Raw genomic sequence first — 20542 nt, forward strand, 5'->3', positions numbered from 1 at the left:
ATAAGGAGAAAGAAACAAATACAGCTCGTTAAAAAAAATAAAAAAAAATTTAATGAGCTGTAATTTTTCGATTCTATTTTTTTTTATTATGGCTTGGAGGTTGTGTTTCAACTAAACTCGCAGTGGTACGCTCAGATGGCCATTTTGACGCTTGTTCCACTCAACAAGAAGTTTCGTATTAATTTATAAGTAGGTAGGTATTGAGGAGCTCGGTGGCGCAGCGGTAAGTCAGCGCTCGGTCTGTGATTATTGAAGTTAAGCAACTTTCGCAAAGGCCGGTCATAGGATGGGTGACCACAAAAAAAAAGCTTTTATCTCGAGCTCCTCCGTGCTTCGGAAGGCACGTTATGCCGTTGGTCCCGGCTGCATTAGCAGTCGTTAATAACCACCAATCCGCACTGGGCCGCGTGATGGTTTAAGGCCCGATCTTATCCATCCATAGGAAAGGCCTGTGCCCCAGCAGTGGGGACGTTAATGGGCTGGTGATGATGAGGTAGGCATATTGAATACTCGTATTAACGCAGCCAGCCTATTACGGTTTACAGGCGTGAATTTATGTATGTGTGTATAAAGGAAAAGTCGCGGCTATTGAACTTATTAGGTAAGGCAAGAAATACCAGACGCTATAAAAATAATTAGGTCACCACATTAACACGCTTTACGTGTGTTGATACAATACAGTATGACTAAAAAATACAAAATAAATGTTTAACATATACAGGCTCACGCTCGCAATCCTTTTAGGACTCAGCAGAGACACGAGACAACAACTACCTACCTACTTATTGGTATTTGTACCCAGTTGCGGACATTTTTTTTTTTTACTTTTAAATACAATACAATACAATACAAATACACTTTATTGCACCAAAATAAAAAGAAATAATTACAAAAAGTCTCTTAACTAAGTACATGTCAAATGGCGGCCTTATCGCTTAAAGCGATTTCTTCCAGACAACCATAAGGTGAGGAAAAAGGTAAAAAAAAATTAAAGATTGCGGGTACAAACTATACATACAACTTAACAACAAATACATGCAAATAAATATATAACATACTTACAAATATAATATATACTTAACCTATATATATAACCTAGCATATATACCTACTTATATAAATAGTACACACAAAATACCTAATAATAAGCAAATCACACATCCCAGACATTTCATACAAACAACCTCGTTTAACACAGACACTACACATTGACATTATCGTACACGCGCATCTGTGTGTGTGACGTCTAACACCATACGATTTAAGTTTAAACTATGTTTGACGGGAAGAATTTTTTGAATTAAAATTTTCTCTTTATGGTAAAAACTGTCCATCAACGTGTTAATAAATTTAAAATACAAAATTTAAATTGTCTTAAACTTGTTTTGTTTACGTACTAACAAAGATACTAGGGGTGTGTGTAACTAACAACTGACAGACAATTTTAGCCAAAAATTTTAATAAAAAGTTTTTATTTATATATTATTTTATTTTTTATATTATATTATATTTTATATTTGCAATAATAACCAAACAGAGATTCACAATACGCACACATACATAAAATAACGCCTGCAATCCCTTATGTAAACAAGAGACAGACGCACAAACACTAAGAATACAAATCGCAGCCATCTTTGGTACGAAATCCCACAGATTGCGATGAACCGTATACTAACATACGATCAGCCCATTTTCCATAACATGATCTATCATGATAAGAAAGTATACAATCCCTCTGCCAGTATCTACGACAACCCCGGGAAGATAGGCAGCTAAACGCGTGGATTGAAAATCAGTGTTGCCCTCTGGGTAAATTTTCACTGAACCCTGGCCTTTTTTAGTGAACTGCGGCACCTATATAACTTTATGTTTTCCAAGTAAATATTAATGTGTGTATATTTTAATGTTGTAAATATAATATGTGTGTCGTAGGTTTTACCTAAATAAACTTTTTTATTATTTTCTACATTCTTCATTCGCTCCCAGTCCAGCATACAAGCATTGATTTATCTTGTTTTTAATATTAGAACGAGATAAAACTAAATAATTGAATCCAATGGCGCTAGATGCCATTGTGACGTCAGGTTATCTATAAAAAGTTCTTCCGCGCCTGCGCGAGGTGATCTTCGAGGTCAAACCGTCGATGTTGCTCCATTAATGTCACATTATACATAGTAATAAGTATGGGGATAATTATCCTCTAGGTATATACAACACAATACAACAATACAAACACTTTATTGCACCAAAATAAAAAGAAATAATTACAAAAACCCCCCTCCGGTTGATTGAGGGGAGGCCTCTGTCCAGCAGTGGGACGTATATAGGCTGTTTATGTAATTACAAAAGTCTCTTAACTAAGTACATGGCAAATGGCGGCCTTATCGCTTAAAGCGATTTTTTCCAGACAACCATAAGGGGTATATCTGTTTAAGTCAAGTAACATTTATACAGCAATGGTTTAAGTTTAATTTTCATTCAAATCTCAGCTTAGGTAAGGGTACTTAGTACCTCTGATTAACCATTGGCATATAATCGTGAATTTATATATGTTATATTCATCCAAATTGGTCTTGTGGTTTAGGCCTTGACAGAGTACTTCGGTTTAATACATGGGGATGATTTAGGTCATGATCCTGAATTAATATAAAGAAAAAAAAAAAATTCATAATTTTTTGCGTATTTTTTAAATTATTTTCAGTTTTATACTTTTGCGATTGATAATTTGACTTGATATTAACTCAGAATAATGAGCTGAATCATCCCCCTCAGTGTTCGTTACGATGTCACTTACACCCCGTACTTGCAGGTGTAAGTGACACCGTAAGAAATACTGAGGGGGACGATTCGAAGCATGATTCTGTGTTGATATCGAATGGAGTTTCCTGTCAAATGGAATTCATGAAAATTTTAGTGTTATTTTTTATTATTTTCATTTCCTTACTATTGCGACGTAAAATTCCACTTGATATCAATTCAGAATCATGGCCTGAATTATCCCAAGTTTTCTTTACGATGTCACTAACACCCCTGTATTCTTAATCTTAATATGGACGACATGAGTCTATCGTTTTAAATATAAATTACGAGTATAATCCCGGTTTATTGTAATATAATATGTTATGAATAAATAAATAATATTTTAGAACCCTGTTTTCATACGATACTAATAATTAGTTATTATAAACTAGAACATGACTAAATATTCTACAATAATTTTATCTTGAAGACACTATTTTATCGCCTTTGTTTGATAAGTTATCATTTAATTAAATTGTTATCGTGATGATAACTATCATTGTTGCATGACATACCTATGAAACAAAATAAACCTTATGTTTCCGTAGATACACATTTTATCTCCCTTGCGTTATCCCGTTTTTCACAGGATTCGAGTCTTGCAAGATTAGGGAAGTATCTTGCGATGTCAGAATTTACAGCCTTTTATGCAGTATTGTACATTTGAATGACATTCATTACCTACTTGGTTGGACAAAGGATGAACGCTGAGGGCAATGCACTTTATGGACAGAAAAACGATTATAATAAAGATACATACGCATGAGTTGATTATCTGCTGACTGGCTGTGTATTTGCTATGTAGTTTTAAAAAGGCGTTCAGAAATTCGGCATTCTGAGTACACAGCAATTTAGGCATTTAAATAAATAGTCGTTTTTAAATTTGGAATTTTTGGCGAGAGAATTGGTCCGTGTACTAGGTTCAAGATAAATTATGAAATCCTGATTACTAAATAAATACATATTTAAAACTAACAAAAAACATTTTATTTTTTCTATTTAACTTATTTATGAATTTTAATCAAGAAAAGCATAATAATTGAGTCCGACGTTTTATCACGTTTTACTATGACGTCACAGTGAGCTATTTCTAAAAAAAATCATATGTTTTCATTAAAAATCATAAATAAGTTAGTTTCGTCAGTTTTAGGTCTATCTTTATTTGGTTATCAGAATTTCATAACTTATCTTTGACCTCGGAAACTACTCAATTTCATTTCACTAAACTTTTGTTGATAGACTGGTACGTAGGTACATAAATAAGACGGAAGACTTATTCTAAAAATTAAAAAAAAAACACAAATGTAATCTTTATTAAATTGTTCATATTTCATATAACTAGGTATGTAGGTAAGGTACCCAAGTAAAAATAAAGTGCGTACTTTTTATTTTTGACAGATTTTCTTTTTTATAGGGACACTTTATGAATGTATATTCCTGGAGAAAATAGGAAAGATTGATAATATTTTTTATTAAATATTATCTAGGGAAAACAGGCGTGGAGCTCATTTAGCTATGGAATCGATTGCCCAATCGATTATCCCTCTATTATTATTTTGCTATCGATATTATTATACTATTATTGACAGTCTTTCCATAGTGACAAAAGTGACTAAATTTTACCACGTTGCGCATTTTAGCTACTGGTATACATTTCAATATCAATTGTTTGATGACTGTTGGCGACGTGACTTTAGCGCATCCGTGAGTCAAAAAACTAGTTAAAGAACTAGTTCTCGTATGTCCCGATGTAAGCTTGGCAGTTAGGGCAGTAGTGGTCTGCATTCTGACACGAGTCCGTGCAGTATGGAACCCATACACACGGAAAGCAACTGAAAATAGAAAAAAGGAATCGTGACACAATCATTTGCTATGGCAAATCCATCTTATTTTATTTATTTATTTAGTAAATCTTAATACTAAATACAGAATTTGTCAATTCCCTGCAAAACTGTTTAAACAGTTTGTCTACAGGAAAGGGTCTCTACTAATAATATGAACTTTTAGTAATTTGTAAGTAGGAGCACAATGAATGTGTCACATTATTAAAAAAAAATACAATTAATAACATAAATTAGCTACGACACGAGTCTAAAAGGTATTGTTTAAGTATTTTTTTTATATTCAGCGCTGCGACTCGTCCTGCGTTTCCGCAGCAAATGCTGAGCTAGGGCCTATTTTGGGACGGCGGTACTTAACTAGATTACTCTTTCTGACTTCTAAGTGTCTTGTTATTGTTATGTTTCAAACTGTATGTTTTACTGATTGTTTGTAACCTACTTGTACTGTTGTCCCAAATAAACGTATTATCTATCTATCTATCTATCTATATTTACTTTTATGTGGTTCGAGACGGATGTTCTCAGGCAAACTATGATTTTAACTACAGAGAGGCAAGTCGAGATTAAAATGATAATCCTGCCATCAGAACCAACCACGTTAGAAGAAGAAACAAAATTTGGCTGCAATGATGTGATGAGCCCATAGCCTAAATTTCCCATCCAAAATGTATGGGACATTTAGGCTATGGGCTCATCACCCGCCACATATATTTTTATCATAAGAGGACAACTGGCCAAACCAAACCTTGTCTCAGGGTTACAATTGAAAGTAAAAGCAAACCAAAATTCTTCGACATCATACGCGCTGTCATAGTTATGACATCACAATTATTAGGCTCGAAAATATTCAAGTTTTTAGTGACTAAGATTGAGAAAGGAATGAAAAATTGGTAGACACGTAGAAAGGATGAAGGATAATAGGATTACAAAAGCAGTATATAATGCAAAAGTTGGTGGTAGGGCTGGCAAAAGAAGGACGTAAATTGACCAAATTGGAGAGGTCGAGTGAGATCTACTCTGAACCAGCGTCCGTATATGAAACTATTGATGAATGTAGAAGAAGCAAGAGGAGTATGTCAGGATCGAAGCAAATAGAATTCCATAGTCTCTGCTTACCCCGGTAGGAAATAGGCGTAAGATTATGAGTAAATATTATGACGGCTAAATTATTTTACGTCAATGGATGACACGGCATCAGAAAAATAATTCGGCGCAAATCACTGGATGGCATTCGAATTTATCTAATTAACAAAACAAAAATCAATTTTATCTATTCTGTAATAGTTATCAGTGTTCCAAATAAAACTGCGGAAGAATCCTGATTCCGTTTCAGCCAAAGCCACCAAAGGATTTCTATTAAAACCATATTACATAGGTAGGTTCAGCAAGATCTACTCTGAATCGGCGTGCGTGTATGAAACGATTGATGAACGTGGAGCAAGAAATATGTCAGGATCGAAACAAATTTAATTCCATAGTCTTTGCTTACCCCGGTGGGAAACAGGCATGAGTTTATGTATGTATGTATGTTACATAGGTACTAGGAAGGAAGGAAAAAGTTCTTACCAACAGTAAAACACCAGTTGATAAAGTAAGGAAAACAATGCGGTACAATGAGTAATTAGTGGCCGAAGCAACCTTAATAAAATAAATACTTATTTATTTTTAAATAAAGCAGCCTTGCGTTTGACCACAATCTCACCGGGTGGTAAGTGACGATGTCTAGGGTGGATCACTCTTAGCAAATGCCTATTTATTCTAGCCTCGAAGACTCCTAGATTATAACGAGTTGGAAAAACAGACGACGGCAGACAGTTCCAGTCCTTTGGTGTTCGCATCAAACAGGAAGAGGCAAAACGTTTAATGCGGATTGGTGGTATATCTGTTGCGGCTAATACCCGAAGAGCGGCTACACCTAGTTTTAGCCGGTTAGAACTAGGTGTAGCGACTTACTCTTGGTTAAACTTAGTACTAGCCTTCATCATGCCGGCTACACTTCGGGTATTAGCCGTAACATATCCACAACATAAGGATGAAATAGCTGCCGCCGACTAGTTGTTTGTAGATGAAATGGAGTGGGTGGAATTAACTAATGAAGTTCCCGCTCCAATTCCTAATAATAATAATAGTTATAATTTAATCTTAAGTGCAGTCACTAAAACAGTTGCCTCGATCATTACAAATAGACGGCGATAGGGCTCACCACCTAAAACGTGGTCTAACAGAAAGCTCGATGAGGTACTGGTACTTAGTTCACCTTGCGATGGATGTACCTCTGACTACCGTAATTGAGAGACTATGGAATTCCATTTTCTTCCATCCTGACATACTTCTCTTGCTTCCTCCACATTCATCAATCGTTTCATACACGCACGCCGGGTCAGAGATCTTACTGAACCTTTTCTTAGGACATCTCCAATTTGGTCAATGTACGTCCTTATGAGCTTATGTTATGTGTGATGTAATACTAAGTATAAAAGGGACACTCCCTCCGCAACTTGAGCTTGATTACCTCACCCCCTGTCTGCGGACTACTTTAGTCTACATAAAGAGTGCGGAACGCATGGTCACTGTCTTTCTCGCTCACACGTACACTGCATCTTTTAAGAGCATGGACGATTTTTATATGGAGTGTTCAGCAGGGCTAACATGCGCAAGGTTATAAAATTGTCGATCGATTCAATAAATTTTGCCGAATTCGATATGTTTGTTTTTTGTCCCCTTACATGTGTGTCACGTGATTTTGTTCGTATTTTGACAGAACGACATGACTTATTTGGGTTCACATATTAGCACCAAACGACAAAATGGCATAATTATATCTTCAAAATCGATAAAATGACCGTGACAACATTTTATCACGTCGCGCATGTTAGCCCTACAGGTGTGATATAGATATAATTAAAACACATAATAACGGGTTCTTACCGCGTTTAAAGCAGGGATATAAGACTCCCGATATTTCGACACTGTTGCAAGTGCCATGATCACGGGATGACTCTTGCAACAGTGTCGAAATATCGGGAGTCTCATATCCCTACTTTAAACGCGGTAAGAACCCGTTATTATGTGTTTTGATTATCATAATAACCTCGTAAACTTAAAACAGTGATATAGATATACTTACCAAAGGCAGAGGACTAAGGCTATCATGTGGGTCTTAGATGTTGCTTTGCTTTCGACTCTGGTCTGTATGGTGGCTCTGCAGGATGGGCACACCATGCCCACAGAATTTGGGCCCACATTGACAGTCGTGGTCACTGGGAGACCAGAGACAGGGGCATTCATTTTTATACTGTAATGTTATAACAATTTATGGATCAGTTATAAAGCTTTCTTTTTTATTAGAACTATTAAAAATTTTCTTATATGTACTTATATAAATTCAATTACGTATCGTATAATATTTTACAATCATTATAATTAATTTCTTTTATTAACGTTAGGTGAGACTTATGAAAACTTAACTCTTTTAAAAAAAGAAATACTGATTAAGTACTTACCTTCTTATTTCATTTTTATTTTTTAAGAATTTATTTATTCATTTTTTTAAATATAAATAAATTCTTAAAAAACAGTGTAACAGTGTCAATGTAGTAGGTACATACCTTTTATTAATTATAATACCAATAATAAAACACTAAATGTAAAAAGTGCACTCCTTGCCTAGTCACAGAGCAATGTAAGGATAATTGCAATATTTTTACCACGGGTAATAATATAATATGAATATTACCTCATAATTTCAAACTAGCTAATATCCGCGGCGTTGTCTGAGTGGACTTTAGGGGGTTTAAAAAGGCCACATCGAAGCGATTCATCTAAAGAAACAATATTGCAATTTGACATTTGTTTGCAATGCGCACTTACTTTTATATGCGCAAATGTCAAATTGCAAATCAAATCAAATCAAAATCTTTATTTGTGAATACAGGTATACAAAAGGTGTTACATAAAGTTATTACAATCTCTGTATTCAGCCTGTTAGTAGGCATACAAATAGTGGCTTATTATTTAAGTACTTACTATTAAATTCAACAATTTATACAATAGGATTTTAAGCAGAGATGTCAATTTAAAGCTAAAGATACAAGTATATTATATAAGACTATTATCCGTTAGGTATTCATGGATGTTATAATAGGCTTTATTTGTCAATAGTGCATGTAACACGTTCTTAAAATTTTCTAGATCTAAACATGTCATACGTTCAGGCAATTTATTGAAGATCTTAGGAGCTAGACCTAAGATACTTTTGTGCAGTAGAGCTGTGCTATGTGGTACTGTACACAGTCTATTTTTATAGCGCAGGTTTCTATTATGTACCTCTGTAGTCTTTTTGAAAAGGCTAGGATTTCTCTTTACAAAAATGCAGACTTCATAAATAAAGAGGCAAGGTACGGTTAATATTTTCAGTGTTGTAAAGTATTGTTTACAACTATCCGTTGACTTTAGACCGCAGATGGCCCTAACGCATCTTTTTTGTGCTTTAAATACTTTTTCTTTGTTTGTAGTTTCCCCAGAAAATGATTCCACATCACAAAGCCGATGTTACAAAGCCATGAAAACTGGCCATAACTGCATTTCTATTAACAATTTTTGATAATTTATACAATGCATATGAGAATTGTAATAGTTTGCAACATTGCTTTTTTAGATGAATTGCTTGGATGTGGCCATTTTAACCCCCCTATTACCTAAAATTCACGTTGATGCAACGTCGCGTCGTAGTGTAACTTACGATTCTGATACAACGCAGGATTTCACGACGCCGCATCGTACATTTCCAGATCACGACGCTGTGACCTGAACTTATGGACAGACTATTATCGACAAGCAAACGTCCTGTTATTTATGAGAAATAATTTGTTCTCATAATCATGAGCTAAATCATACCCTTAGTATTCGTTACGATGTCACTTACACCCCGTACGGTCACGAGTACTAATATGTATACTTTGAAACCATGTTACATTAACTTTTTTGACAAATTAAACCGTAAGCGCCATTAAATGTCAAATATAATAGTGCGACAGGGTTCTAAAGTGGGTACATGATATTTCTCACAACTGTACATGGACGTACGGGTACGTATGGGTGTTAGTGACACTACATCGAAAACTTTTGGGAAATGACTCAGACCATGATTCCGTATTGATCAAGTTGAATTTACTGTCAACCCCTCAGTATTTGTTACGGTGTTATTAAGACACATATAAGTAATGTATAAGATATACGTAAATAAACATTACAATAAAACATACATGTATTATATTATAGATTTCATTGTAAGTGCAACTTATGTATACAACCTGTTATCCTCTTAGCTAGCGTTCGGGAAACAACAACATGTGGTTTCATAATTACAATAATACTATACTATACTACCTACCTACCTACCTACCTATACTTATTTTTGTATTGTTCATCGTTGTTGAGACGTTAAAACTTGATCTCCAATATAATTATGTATATAGGTGATGATCCCGATCCCTGCAGATACGGCCTAATTTTATTTTAAGTTATACCTGTCATTATCTTATCCGCCAAAAAGGATAGACACGGATGATTGACAACTGTTAATTTTAAAATTAATAAGTGAATGAATGAATAAACCGGGCTTATAAAAAAGGCATCTTGCTGATATGAAACCCGTTTGACATGTGCTGTGAAATTATGTCGGGTTCTTGGCCAATATATAAATTTTGGGAAGGTATTTTAAATTTCTGTGAATTGACGTGTGTTCCATAAATGTTTTGCCTATCGATTACTCGTCATTTTCCTTTTCGGCAGATAAGAAAATGACAGGTATAACTTAGAAAAATAAATAGATGGCATATAGCCTTGAAGATTCCCACATTATAACTCCCATATTATTTTCCAAAATTTACCTAAAAAAAACCATTTAAGTATATTTATACTCATCTATAAACGAGTATATACTTAATTGGTGCTAATTCCAGGAACACCTAAATTTATTTTAGGTTATACCTGTAATTATATTATCTTCCAAAATATTAATTAAAGTGTAAGTGACAATTTAAAAACTTATGGAATACACGTCATATGTTGTATTTACTTCTTTAAGTACATATAGACAACACTGGTTTAACATGATTTTAACATACAAACATAAACTAATGGCTATTTCCCTCGGGAGTAAGCAGAGACTATGGATTTCCATTTGCTTCGATCCTGACACACTACTCTAACCTCCTCCGCATTCAGGAACAGGGTTTTAAATAAAACAATAAACAGGTAGGTGTATTATATTGAACCAAATTTTATTATAAATAATAAGTAATAATTAGTAATGTCATGAAACCGGAAAAGAGCCAATATTTCCTTGGCTTGATGGCAGTTGTGAAGAAAAATCTCACAATATTGCTTTTTGAGATCTCGTACAACCGAAACTACACAAGACCGACGGTAAATTACTACAAATAAATGAAAATTAACTAAGAAAAAGAGAAATTAGTAATATCTACACCTAAATCAACTCTGTTCAATTCTTCAAATTTGTATTAAGTATATAATTTTAAATAGCTTGAAGACGAGACAACAGCGATGTAAGTATAATTTAAATTATTGCGTATTAGTTGTAAATAGGCTCGCATCCAATAACATGTTTAAACATCGGTAGCGACGAATGGATGTACTATATACCTTTCTCAACCTCTGCCTACCTTTTCAGGGACACAGGTGTGTGTGTGTTTGCCATGTTGTGTGTGTGTCCATAGGGACAGGATAGCATAGTATACAAGCATATATTCGATTGATATGTCAATATCACGCGAGCTTTCGACGATTTCAGGCATTAACTTTATAATATAAAGGGTGGCCCAATGATTTCTGGAGTAAGGTGGAAAATCCTGAAAAAGGTAGAAAATTGGCCATATTGTATTTCCTAAACTGTAAATAATCGCTATTTTCAGCGGTTATATATGGGAGTGATTTTCTGGTAACTAATGAATCCTTCTAATTTTTCATTTCGAACGTCAAACTCTGGGTCACCGAGTATAAATAACCTGTATTAGTTTAGGTTTTCAAAGTCCTAGTTAGATGGCCCCTTAATTGATTGAATGATGGATTGATTATTATGATACTCATTTTAAATATAGGACCCGATGAAAGCATTGCAGTTTGGACAGTAGTGGTCAGCATTCTTGCAGGTATCTATGCAGTATGGGAGAAAGACGCAAGGCCAGCACCTAAAAAAAAAAAAAAGTGTTTAATAATGATGCTTTCATACTGGACTACAATACACAATACCATACACTACTATTGACCTTCGAGAACGATATATATATTATATATATATATATATATATTGCTGCTATATATACAGCGCGGTTGCTGTGCTGAGGGTACTGGATGATAAACAGATTAACATGTTAATTGAGTTTACATTACCCCAGCCCTACGAATAAATAATTATTTATTCGTAGCCCCAGCCCAATATAACAACATAACATCTATATATATATATATATATATATATATATATATATATATATATACGTGAGTAATTACTCAATTGAGAGGGATTGATTAAGAAATAAATTTGGTTAAAGTATTTTCAATTTAGGATGATTGACAATGTAGGAAGGTCATATTTCTATTTTAATTCTATCCTACAATATGTAACCTACCACTTCGAAACATGTTATAGCCGAGGAGAAGAAATGACGGAACAAATTAGTCTGCAAGACGATTTTATTGCTTTTACAATTCAAAACACAAGCAAAACCACATGATGAGCCGAATGTTTACTACACTGTAAAACTAAGAACACTTAGTTTTCAGTCAGATTTTCCACTAGGATACCAATAAAATATAAATGACACATAGAAGCAATTCATCTAAAAAAACAATGATACTTATTGACATTTGTTTGCATTGCGCATTTACTTTTATATATGCGCAAATATCAAATATTACTGCAAGTATTGCTTTTTGAGACAAATTGCTTCGATGTGGCCTTTTTAACCCCCCTGGTTGAGTAACCAATTTGTTGCTGGCAACCGAACTATGAATAATTTCCCGCTGGTGGTGCAACCATGGTGTCCTAGTGAGATAGGGTTCTAAGGGACCATGTTTTATCCAACACCTTAGATCCTCTAATGGCGATGAGAGGGTAGCGTTTTACCATTATGATTTACCATATCTTTCGCAGGACTTCACAGATAGGTAAATGCCCGTAAATGTCCTTTCCGAAATGACGTCAAACTTATTGTTATCAATGACAGGCATCATTATTTTAAAACTATATTTTATATCTAGAAGATAAGTCACAATGACAATACTGTCGAAATAAAAGATGATTCATTCCCACCGGTACTTTACCGATAAGAAACTAATACTAATATTAAAATCCTCATCTTCATCAGACATTAGTCATCAGCAATGATCATCTGTCACCTACCACCATCACCTATCATCAAATTCAAATATATCTTTATTCAGTAGGTAACATAGTTACACTTTGAATCGTCATTTTTACATAACGAACGTCTTATCCGCCTAAAACTACTGTAGCTTCTAACATCCTGCGTATCCGGGGAAAAGAAGCTGCAAGAAAAACCTTGGCACAGCGCCCTAGACGTTCTTTTTTTTCATCATCATCAGCCCATTAACGTCCCCACTGCTGGGGCACGGGCCTTCTCTATGGATGGATAGGGAGATCGGGCCTTAAACCATCACGCGGGCCCAGTGCGGATTGATGGTTATTAACGACTGCTAATGCAGCCGGGACCAACGGCTTAACGTGGCTTCCGAAGCACGGAGGAGCTCGAGATGAAAGCTTTTTTTTGTGGTCACCCATCCTATGACCGGCCTTTGCGAAAGTTGCTTAACTTCAACAATCGCAGACCGAGCGCGTTAACCGCTGCGCCACCGAGCTCACCACATAAAGTAAAGTTAGGTACAATTTAGTAATTTGGCTGCCGAACATCAGTTCCCAGACAGCGCATCCCATGCATTCATATCTTCCAGATAATCACTAATCTAATCTCATCTGTCACCTACGATCGATCTTATCGACTTATCGTATTTGGTGCAGGATTTTGTGCAGATGGCATTAACTACTTGACCGAAAGACTTCGAATAAAAAGTAGTTGCAACTTCTCATCTGATAACTTATTATTCTGCCCAACAACATAAGAGTTCAAATTTGTCATTTCTAACATCAAACTTTGGGTCATCCAGTATAAATACCCTGTATTGGTTTAGGTTTTCATTGTCCTAGTTACATGCCCCCCTAATCTATTGATTGATTAATTATTATTATTCTAATTTTAAATGTAGGACCCGATGAAAGCATTGCAGTTTGGACAGTAGTGATAGTTGCAGTTGCAGGTATCTATGCAGTATGGGAGACAGACGCAAGGCCAGCACCTAAGAACATAAGAGATTATACGCCTATTTTGTTCATGACAAAGATTTAAACTTACCCAAATAAACACAATATACCAGCGGACAAATGTGTTCGGATAGAAGGCGTGTATGACACCCTTGTGACAATTCTTTGCTGGCAAGATCGGCACTGAATGGCAGTGGGGTTGGGTCCTATAGCTGGTACCACCACCGCTGAGACAACGGTAGTGCCAGCTATTGGTACCATTGTCACTGTACCACTACCAGGAGTATGATTCACCACCGTCACACCATTGGTCTGTAAATTAAAAAGTTTACAACAATCATGCATCGATTCGAGCCGACGAAGGATCTAATTCTAAAGGTCTTTACGATTAACTGAGTACATACTATTTACATCCATATTGTTACGAACATATGCCCGGGAAGATAAGCAGCTGAAGACGCTATATATTCGCTTTTATAGAAGCTGCTTCTTTCGTGTGGGTTGTGAGGCCGATAACCTACCTCATCAACCCTGGTGCCAGTGTTGCGTCACTGACATGACTTATATAACGACTAGGTACATATCTACTTAAGTAAATAGTAGCCGGATCCAACTGCTTAACGTGTCCTCCAAAACACGGATCATCTTACTTCCGGACAATAGGGTGATCAGTCTACAATGTCGTAACCAAAATCACAAAGTGCTTTTTGTGATAGTCCCCACCGAGATTCGAACCCGAGACCTCCAGATTGTAAGCCCAACGCTCGTCCACTGGTTCACAGAGGCCGTGCTTAAGCTTAGATGTTTACCAACTGCATCAACACGACGAAGAAGAAGAGTTTATAATGCTGGTTCCGAGCGAAAAAAATGCGGGCATGTCATAAAACCCGACGGAACATCGTAATTGGCGATGGGCTGTTCACCTACTACCATGCGCTTCATCATGATTATCTTCGGATTTCGTAAAGTCACCGTGGTCCTGTGGTACACCGGCTTGCTTATCAAACGGGGAGCGCCGGCAGTTTTCACTAACACAGTTGGCTCGACCATTATAGACGGCGATACGGCTCACCACCTATCACGTTGGTGTAACAGAAAGCTCAGTGAGGTGTGGGTACTTAGCTGTGAGCTTATAATGTTTCGTAAAGTAACTCCTCGGTTGTTGTGGTTCTTATGTTTTTTTTTTGACGTGACTTATCGTAGATTTGCCACAGATAGCAGAACAAATGGGGAGTGCTGAAGGTTCTCACCCGGTGTGGTTCTTATGAAATATGTAAGTACGTACGAAGAAGACGGGTACTAACCGAATAACCCGTTAAAGTCGAAGGGTGCACTACTGTCATTCCCGGAGGTATACCAGGTTGTGGTTGGTGGTAGACTGGTTGTGGGGCCTGTTGGTAGACGGGTTGTGGGGCCTGTTGGTAGGCGGGTTGTGAGGCCTGTCGATAGGGTTCTTGAGATTGTTGGTAAGATGGTGGCGGTGGTTGTGGCTGATAGACATCCGAGAAGGTTGAGTGTTCACCTTTTTCTGGAAATAAAGTGGAAATGTCGAGTCAATTAATATTTGTAGTCAATTATTACGTTTTATGTACAATATCTCATTCCTAATAAACTTATTTAACATTTAGTGTGCACAAAGAAAGAAGAATGAAACCTCGTTGTGGAACAGTTTTCCACAGTCTGTTTCTCAAGCATTATGACTGTAGGAGTTTCTAGACTACAGTTAATATTAACAGTATTTTCTAGGCCCAGAGACACGTCCCACCTATGACCACATCGTCACCCGTCACCCGCGATCATCACCCATTGTTAAATTAATTAACATTAAATATATATTAAATAATGTATATAATTCAATTTATAAATAATAAGATTTAATTTCATTCATTTCATAAAATACTCTGCATAATTATAAATAAAAAATAACAAAACGTTTTTATGTTAATGGTAACACCATAATCTAAGTTTTTGTATGTTGCCTGTATTTTTTTCTTCTTCTCCTCAACTCACTGCATAATGGTTGTAATTTGTTAAACTTAATTTTAAAATACAGTCCATTTATAATTTACACCAGCTTTTTATTTCTACATGCTGGTTTGTGGTCCTTCGAGCCGGATATGAACCAGCGACCTATATATATTCACTTACATGTGACATTCAAAAAATGTTTCGTAGTGTCTTTATCAATCCACACCAAAGATGTCTTCAAAATATTCTGTGGCGTGACAATGTAAACAAGCCTATCAGTTGTTTACAGCTCCAAACCGTGACTTATGGTCTGAAGGCTTCTACCTTCTTGGCTACCCGCTGCCTGATTGAATTGACTCAACGATTCGGTGATCAATATCCACTCGCCACTCAAGCTATATTGCAAAGCACTTATGTCGATGATGTCATCTGTGGATCTGATGATACTTCAGAGCTTCTTCAACTCAAAAATGAGCTTATCGCACTTCTGAAAAAGGGTGGCTTCACACTGCACAAGTGGTGCAGCAACTTTTCTCCAGTGATCGACGATCTCCCCAATGACCATAAGTACTTTGAAAAGTTGGACATCAATACCAACAATATAGTTAAAACACTTGGGTTAAAATGTGATATTTTAAATGACACCTTGACATTTTCTTGTCCAATGATTAACAATGATGATATTCAAACCAAAAGGAAAGTTCTGAGTTTCATTGGCAAGATGTTTGACCCACTCGGCCTGATAGGGCCCATAATTGTTGTGGCCAAACTTTATATGCAAACCCTATGGTCATTGAAAATAGACTGGGATGCAATTTTGCCCCAAGAACAACTCAAAATTTGGAATAGTTTTCTGAACAACTTAACTTCAATGGGTACGATTAGTGTACCAAGATGTGTAAATTCACGTACAGTGGTCATTGTGGAGCTTGTCGGATACGCAGACGCTTCTATGAAAGCATTCGGATGTTGCCTCTACCTAAGGATAGTTAACTCTGATGGCACAGTCTCTGTTAACTTGTTGTGCTCTAAGTCCCGCATCGCCCCATTGAATAAGTCTATCACCATTCCAAAGTTGGAGTTAAACAGTGCTCTTCTTCTCGCGCAGGTTGCGCACAGAGTTCAAAATATTTTAAAAGGTAGATTCCCTACTCTTTCTGTCTACTTATACAGTGATTCTCAAATAACACTTGCTTGGATCAAGTCTTCTAACTTAAAATCTAACCCCTATGTGGTTAATAGAGTCAATCAAATAAAACAATTGACTAATGACACTATGTGGTCTTATGTCAGCACCACTCAAAACCCTGCTGATCTGCTCTCCAGGGGATGTGATCCACACAAGCTGGAATCAAATGCACAATGGTGGCATGGCCCCAAGAACTTATCAGATAAAGATTTTCAACACTCTATAAGTGAAATACAATTTCCCATTCCATCCTCTCATGAGGTCGAATTGGTGGCCAATGTCTGTGATGTCAATGAACCCACTTGTAACTCTAGCAAAGATGACACATTTCCATACAATTTTCTTGATAAATATTCTGACTTTCATAAATTACAAAGAGTTGTTGCCTACATTTACAGATTCTATAATAATTGCAAGAAAAATACTAACAAAAACAGTGATTCATTGACACCACAGGAGATACATAATGCTACATTAGTGATTATTCGCACTACTCAAAAAAGATATTTCTCTAAGGAAATAGAATGTCTTAAAAATAATTCCAACTTAAAGTCTGGCATATTGAATCTTCATCCTTTTTTAGACCAAAATGGCATACTACGTGTTGGAGGTCGGCTCCAGAATTCTAAAAAACTCCCATTTGATAAGAAGCACCCTCCAATTTTGCCCAAATCTTGTCATGTCACAAATATTATTATACGTAATGAACACTTACGCCTTCTACACGCTGGTGCCAAATTGGTGCTCAGTTCCTTATCTCAGCGATTTTGGTTAGTGAGTGGCATACGCGAAGTCAAAAAGATAGTAAACAGCTGTGTTAAGTGCTTTCACCTAAAAGCTGCAGCAGCTAGACAGCTCATGGGGTCTCTTCCACAGGAAAGAATTACTGCCGCTAGGCCATTCAATATTGTCGGTGTAGATTTTTGCGGTCCGTTTAATGTGAAGGTTTCTCGATTGCGAAAGCCATTAGTGACCAAGGGTTATGTTGCGCTCTTTGTCTGCTTCACAACAAAGGCCATCCATATGGAACTTGTGAGTGACCTAACTTCAGACGCATTCTTAGCATGCCTCAAACGATTTATTGCCAGACGTGGAATGCCAGAACAAATATTTTGTGATAATGCTAAAACTTTTAAAGGCGCAGCCAATGAGTTGAATGCACTACATGATCTATTTAAATCTAAAAAGCACGTAGATGCTGTTGACTATTATTGTATTCCTAACTCTATCAAGTTTAGATTCATACCAAGCTATTCACCAGAATTTGGGGGCTTGTGGGAGGCAGGGGTAAAAAGCTTTAAATATCATTTTAAAAGAATTGTTGGTAACATTCTCTTAACATTTGAAGCACTATACACTGTTATTACAGAAATTGAAGCAGTGTTAAACTCGCGGCCTCTGCTTCCTATAAGCTCTGATATTTCTAACTATGAATATTTAACGCCTGGGCACTTCCTTATAGGCAGTGCTCTGACAAGCTATCCTGAACCTGATATCTCTGATAAGTCTATCAATAGATTGAAATTTTGGAAAGTTTTAACTAAAATCAAGCAAGACTTTTGGAAGGTCTGGTCAGGGGACTACCTAACACTACTACAAAGTAGACCAAAATGGCAACAAGGCCACCCCAATTTAAAAGAAGGAGATCTTGTCATTGTGCGCAGTGATAACACTGCACCAATGACATGGCCCATGGCCAGAATTGTGAAGATAATTCCCGGGCCAGATGGTAGAGTCAGGGTAGCTGAAATAAAAATGCCTAACAACAAGATATACTTGAGATCTTATAGAAAATTAAGTCTCTTGCCAATAAATGAGCAAGTAGGTACTCTTTAGCAGTTGGTTAGTGCACTATGTGCTAACCAACTGAACCCAAGACCTCCATACAGTCGTAGGGCTGAAGAGTGCCTGCTTGTTCCAATTATATTGATTACTTAATTGCTCAATAATAATATTGTGTTTAATATTTTATAACTTCAAATTCTTAAAAAGGTTTAGCCTTTCATGACTTAAATATCAAAATGTTTAAAAACAAAGTTTAACTTTTTGTAATTCATCATAAATCTCTCTTAAAAATGATTTACTTATATTCTGATATAAATATCTTTAAACTTCTATGACTTAAATATAACTGTTCATACTTACTTCCTCATGGGCCCGGCCCAACTATGTTAAATTAATTAACATTAAATATATATTAAATAATGTATATAATTCAATTTATAAATAATAAGATTTAATTTCATTCATTTCATAAAATACTCTGCATAATTATAAATAAAAAATAACAAAACGTTTTTATGTTAATGGTAACACCATAATCTAAGTTTTTGTATGTTGCCTGTATTTTTTTCTTCTTCTCCTCAACTCACTGCATAATGGTTGTAATTTGTTAAACTTAATTTTAAAATACAGTCCATTTATAATTTACACCAGCTTTTTATTTCTACACCCATGATTGTCACCCGTGATTGTCACCCGTGATAGTCACCCGTGATTGTCACCGGTGATTGTCACCGGTTATCATCACCCGTGATCATCACGATGAGTAAATAAAGAAATGAATTAAGCCTTGAAATCTCAACTCTTAACAATTTATCATTACGTAAACAAGGTTATTTTATAATGCTTCTGATTTAAAAGAAAGAACATGCTTTATCAAAACACTAAGAATAAAATGATAAAATAAATTAATTACCTGCCATTTTGTTTCAAGAAAATCTTCCAAATCGCCGATGGGTAATAATGTGCATCACCTTATTCACAAATTTTATCGTTAGTTACGTAGCTTTACACCTGTATCAATATAAATTAGTACTTCACGACGAATATTTCCAGCTGGTTTGTTACGAATGCAGACTCAAATATTATGATGTCAAACACCTACTCTCTACACTGTATTCGCGGATTGTGATAACGCGTTAAAAACATCGTTATCAGACAGATAAAAGATAACATTGGTTATTGATCAGGGCATTTTTTTTTTTGGATTTCAGCTGCCGTTTTGTTAAACGGCTGTCGCTGTTTCTGAATTAATCAATGGTATTTATTATTAGATTAGATATTATTATAATTACCTATTATTATTATAGTATCTAGAAAAACATCATTGATTATTTTTGATGGGCACACACAGAGTGTTAGTGACATGGAACCGAATACTGAGGGGTATGATTCAGCTCATGATTCTGAGTTATAATATCAAATGGAATTTTTCAGTTAATATTCGGAATAATGAGCTGAATCTACCCCGTCAGCATTCGTTACGATGTCACTTACACACTGTACAAGTACCTACAGAGGAGGATGATTCAGACTATGATTCTGAGTTTATATCAAGTAGAATTTATTATGTAAAAATACATGAAAATTTTAGTGTCC

The 20542-nt window shown here is 35.8% G+C and overlaps 2 protein-coding genes across 3 annotated transcripts; both read right to left on the bottom strand.

Moving 5' to 3' along the window:
• Positions 1-4099: 4099 nt before the first annotated feature.
• LOC126366360 (lipopolysaccharide-induced tumor necrosis factor-alpha factor homolog) lies at positions 4100-8345 on the bottom strand. Its single transcript, XM_050009484.1, has 4 exons — positions 8252-8345; positions 7771-7938; positions 7161-7163; positions 4100-4634 (listed from the first exon to the last, which is right to left on the bottom strand). The coding sequence occupies exons 2-4, from the start codon at positions 7929-7931 to the stop codon at positions 4532-4534; spliced, it is 267 nt and encodes an 88-aa protein (XP_049865441.1). The 5' UTR covers positions 7932-7938; positions 8252-8345; the 3' UTR covers positions 4100-4531.
• A 2557-nt stretch (positions 8346-10902) lies between these two features.
• LOC126366340 (lipopolysaccharide-induced tumor necrosis factor-alpha factor homolog) lies at positions 10903-20163 on the bottom strand. 2 transcript variants are annotated; one of them, XM_050009460.1, is made up of 4 exons: positions 19860-20131; positions 15309-15532; positions 14096-14316; positions 10903-11854 (listed from the first exon to the last, which is right to left on the bottom strand). In XM_050009460.1, exons 1-4 carry the CDS (start codon positions 19864-19866, stop codon positions 11755-11757), a joined length of 552 nt encoding a protein of 183 aa, XP_049865417.1. In that variant the 5' UTR covers positions 19867-20131; the 3' UTR covers positions 10903-11754. The 2 variants fall into 2 exon arrangements, with proteins under 2 accessions (XP_049865417.1, XP_049865418.1); XM_050009461.1 differs by lacking the exon at positions 10903-11854 and adding an exon at positions 13849-14039 and having other exon boundaries at positions 19860-20163.
• Between the last annotated feature and the right edge of the window lie 379 nt (positions 20164-20542).

The sequence above is a fragment of the Pectinophora gossypiella genome, chromosome 4 (assembly GCF_024362695.1).
Source record: "Pectinophora gossypiella chromosome 4, ilPecGoss1.1, whole genome shotgun sequence".
NCBI classification, from domain to species: Eukaryota; Metazoa; Arthropoda; class Insecta; order Lepidoptera; family Gelechiidae; genus Pectinophora; species Pectinophora gossypiella.

Excerpts from the sequence above, each read along its gene's own strand:
- LOC126366360 (XM_050009484.1), bottom strand. The coding sequence starts at position 7,931 with ATGAATGCCCCTGTCTCTGGTCTCCCAGTGACCACGACTGTCAATGTG.
- LOC126366340 (XM_050009460.1), bottom strand. Across the intron at positions 14,317-15,308 it reads CGACTTTAACGGGTTATTCG|ACCAATGGTGTGACGGTGGT; the intron begins GTTAGTACCCGT and ends TTTAATTTACAG. Across the intron at positions 11,855-14,095 it reads GGTATATTGTGTTTATTTGG|GTGCTGGCCTTGCGTCTTTC; the intron begins GTAAGTTTAAAT and ends TTTTTTTTTTAG.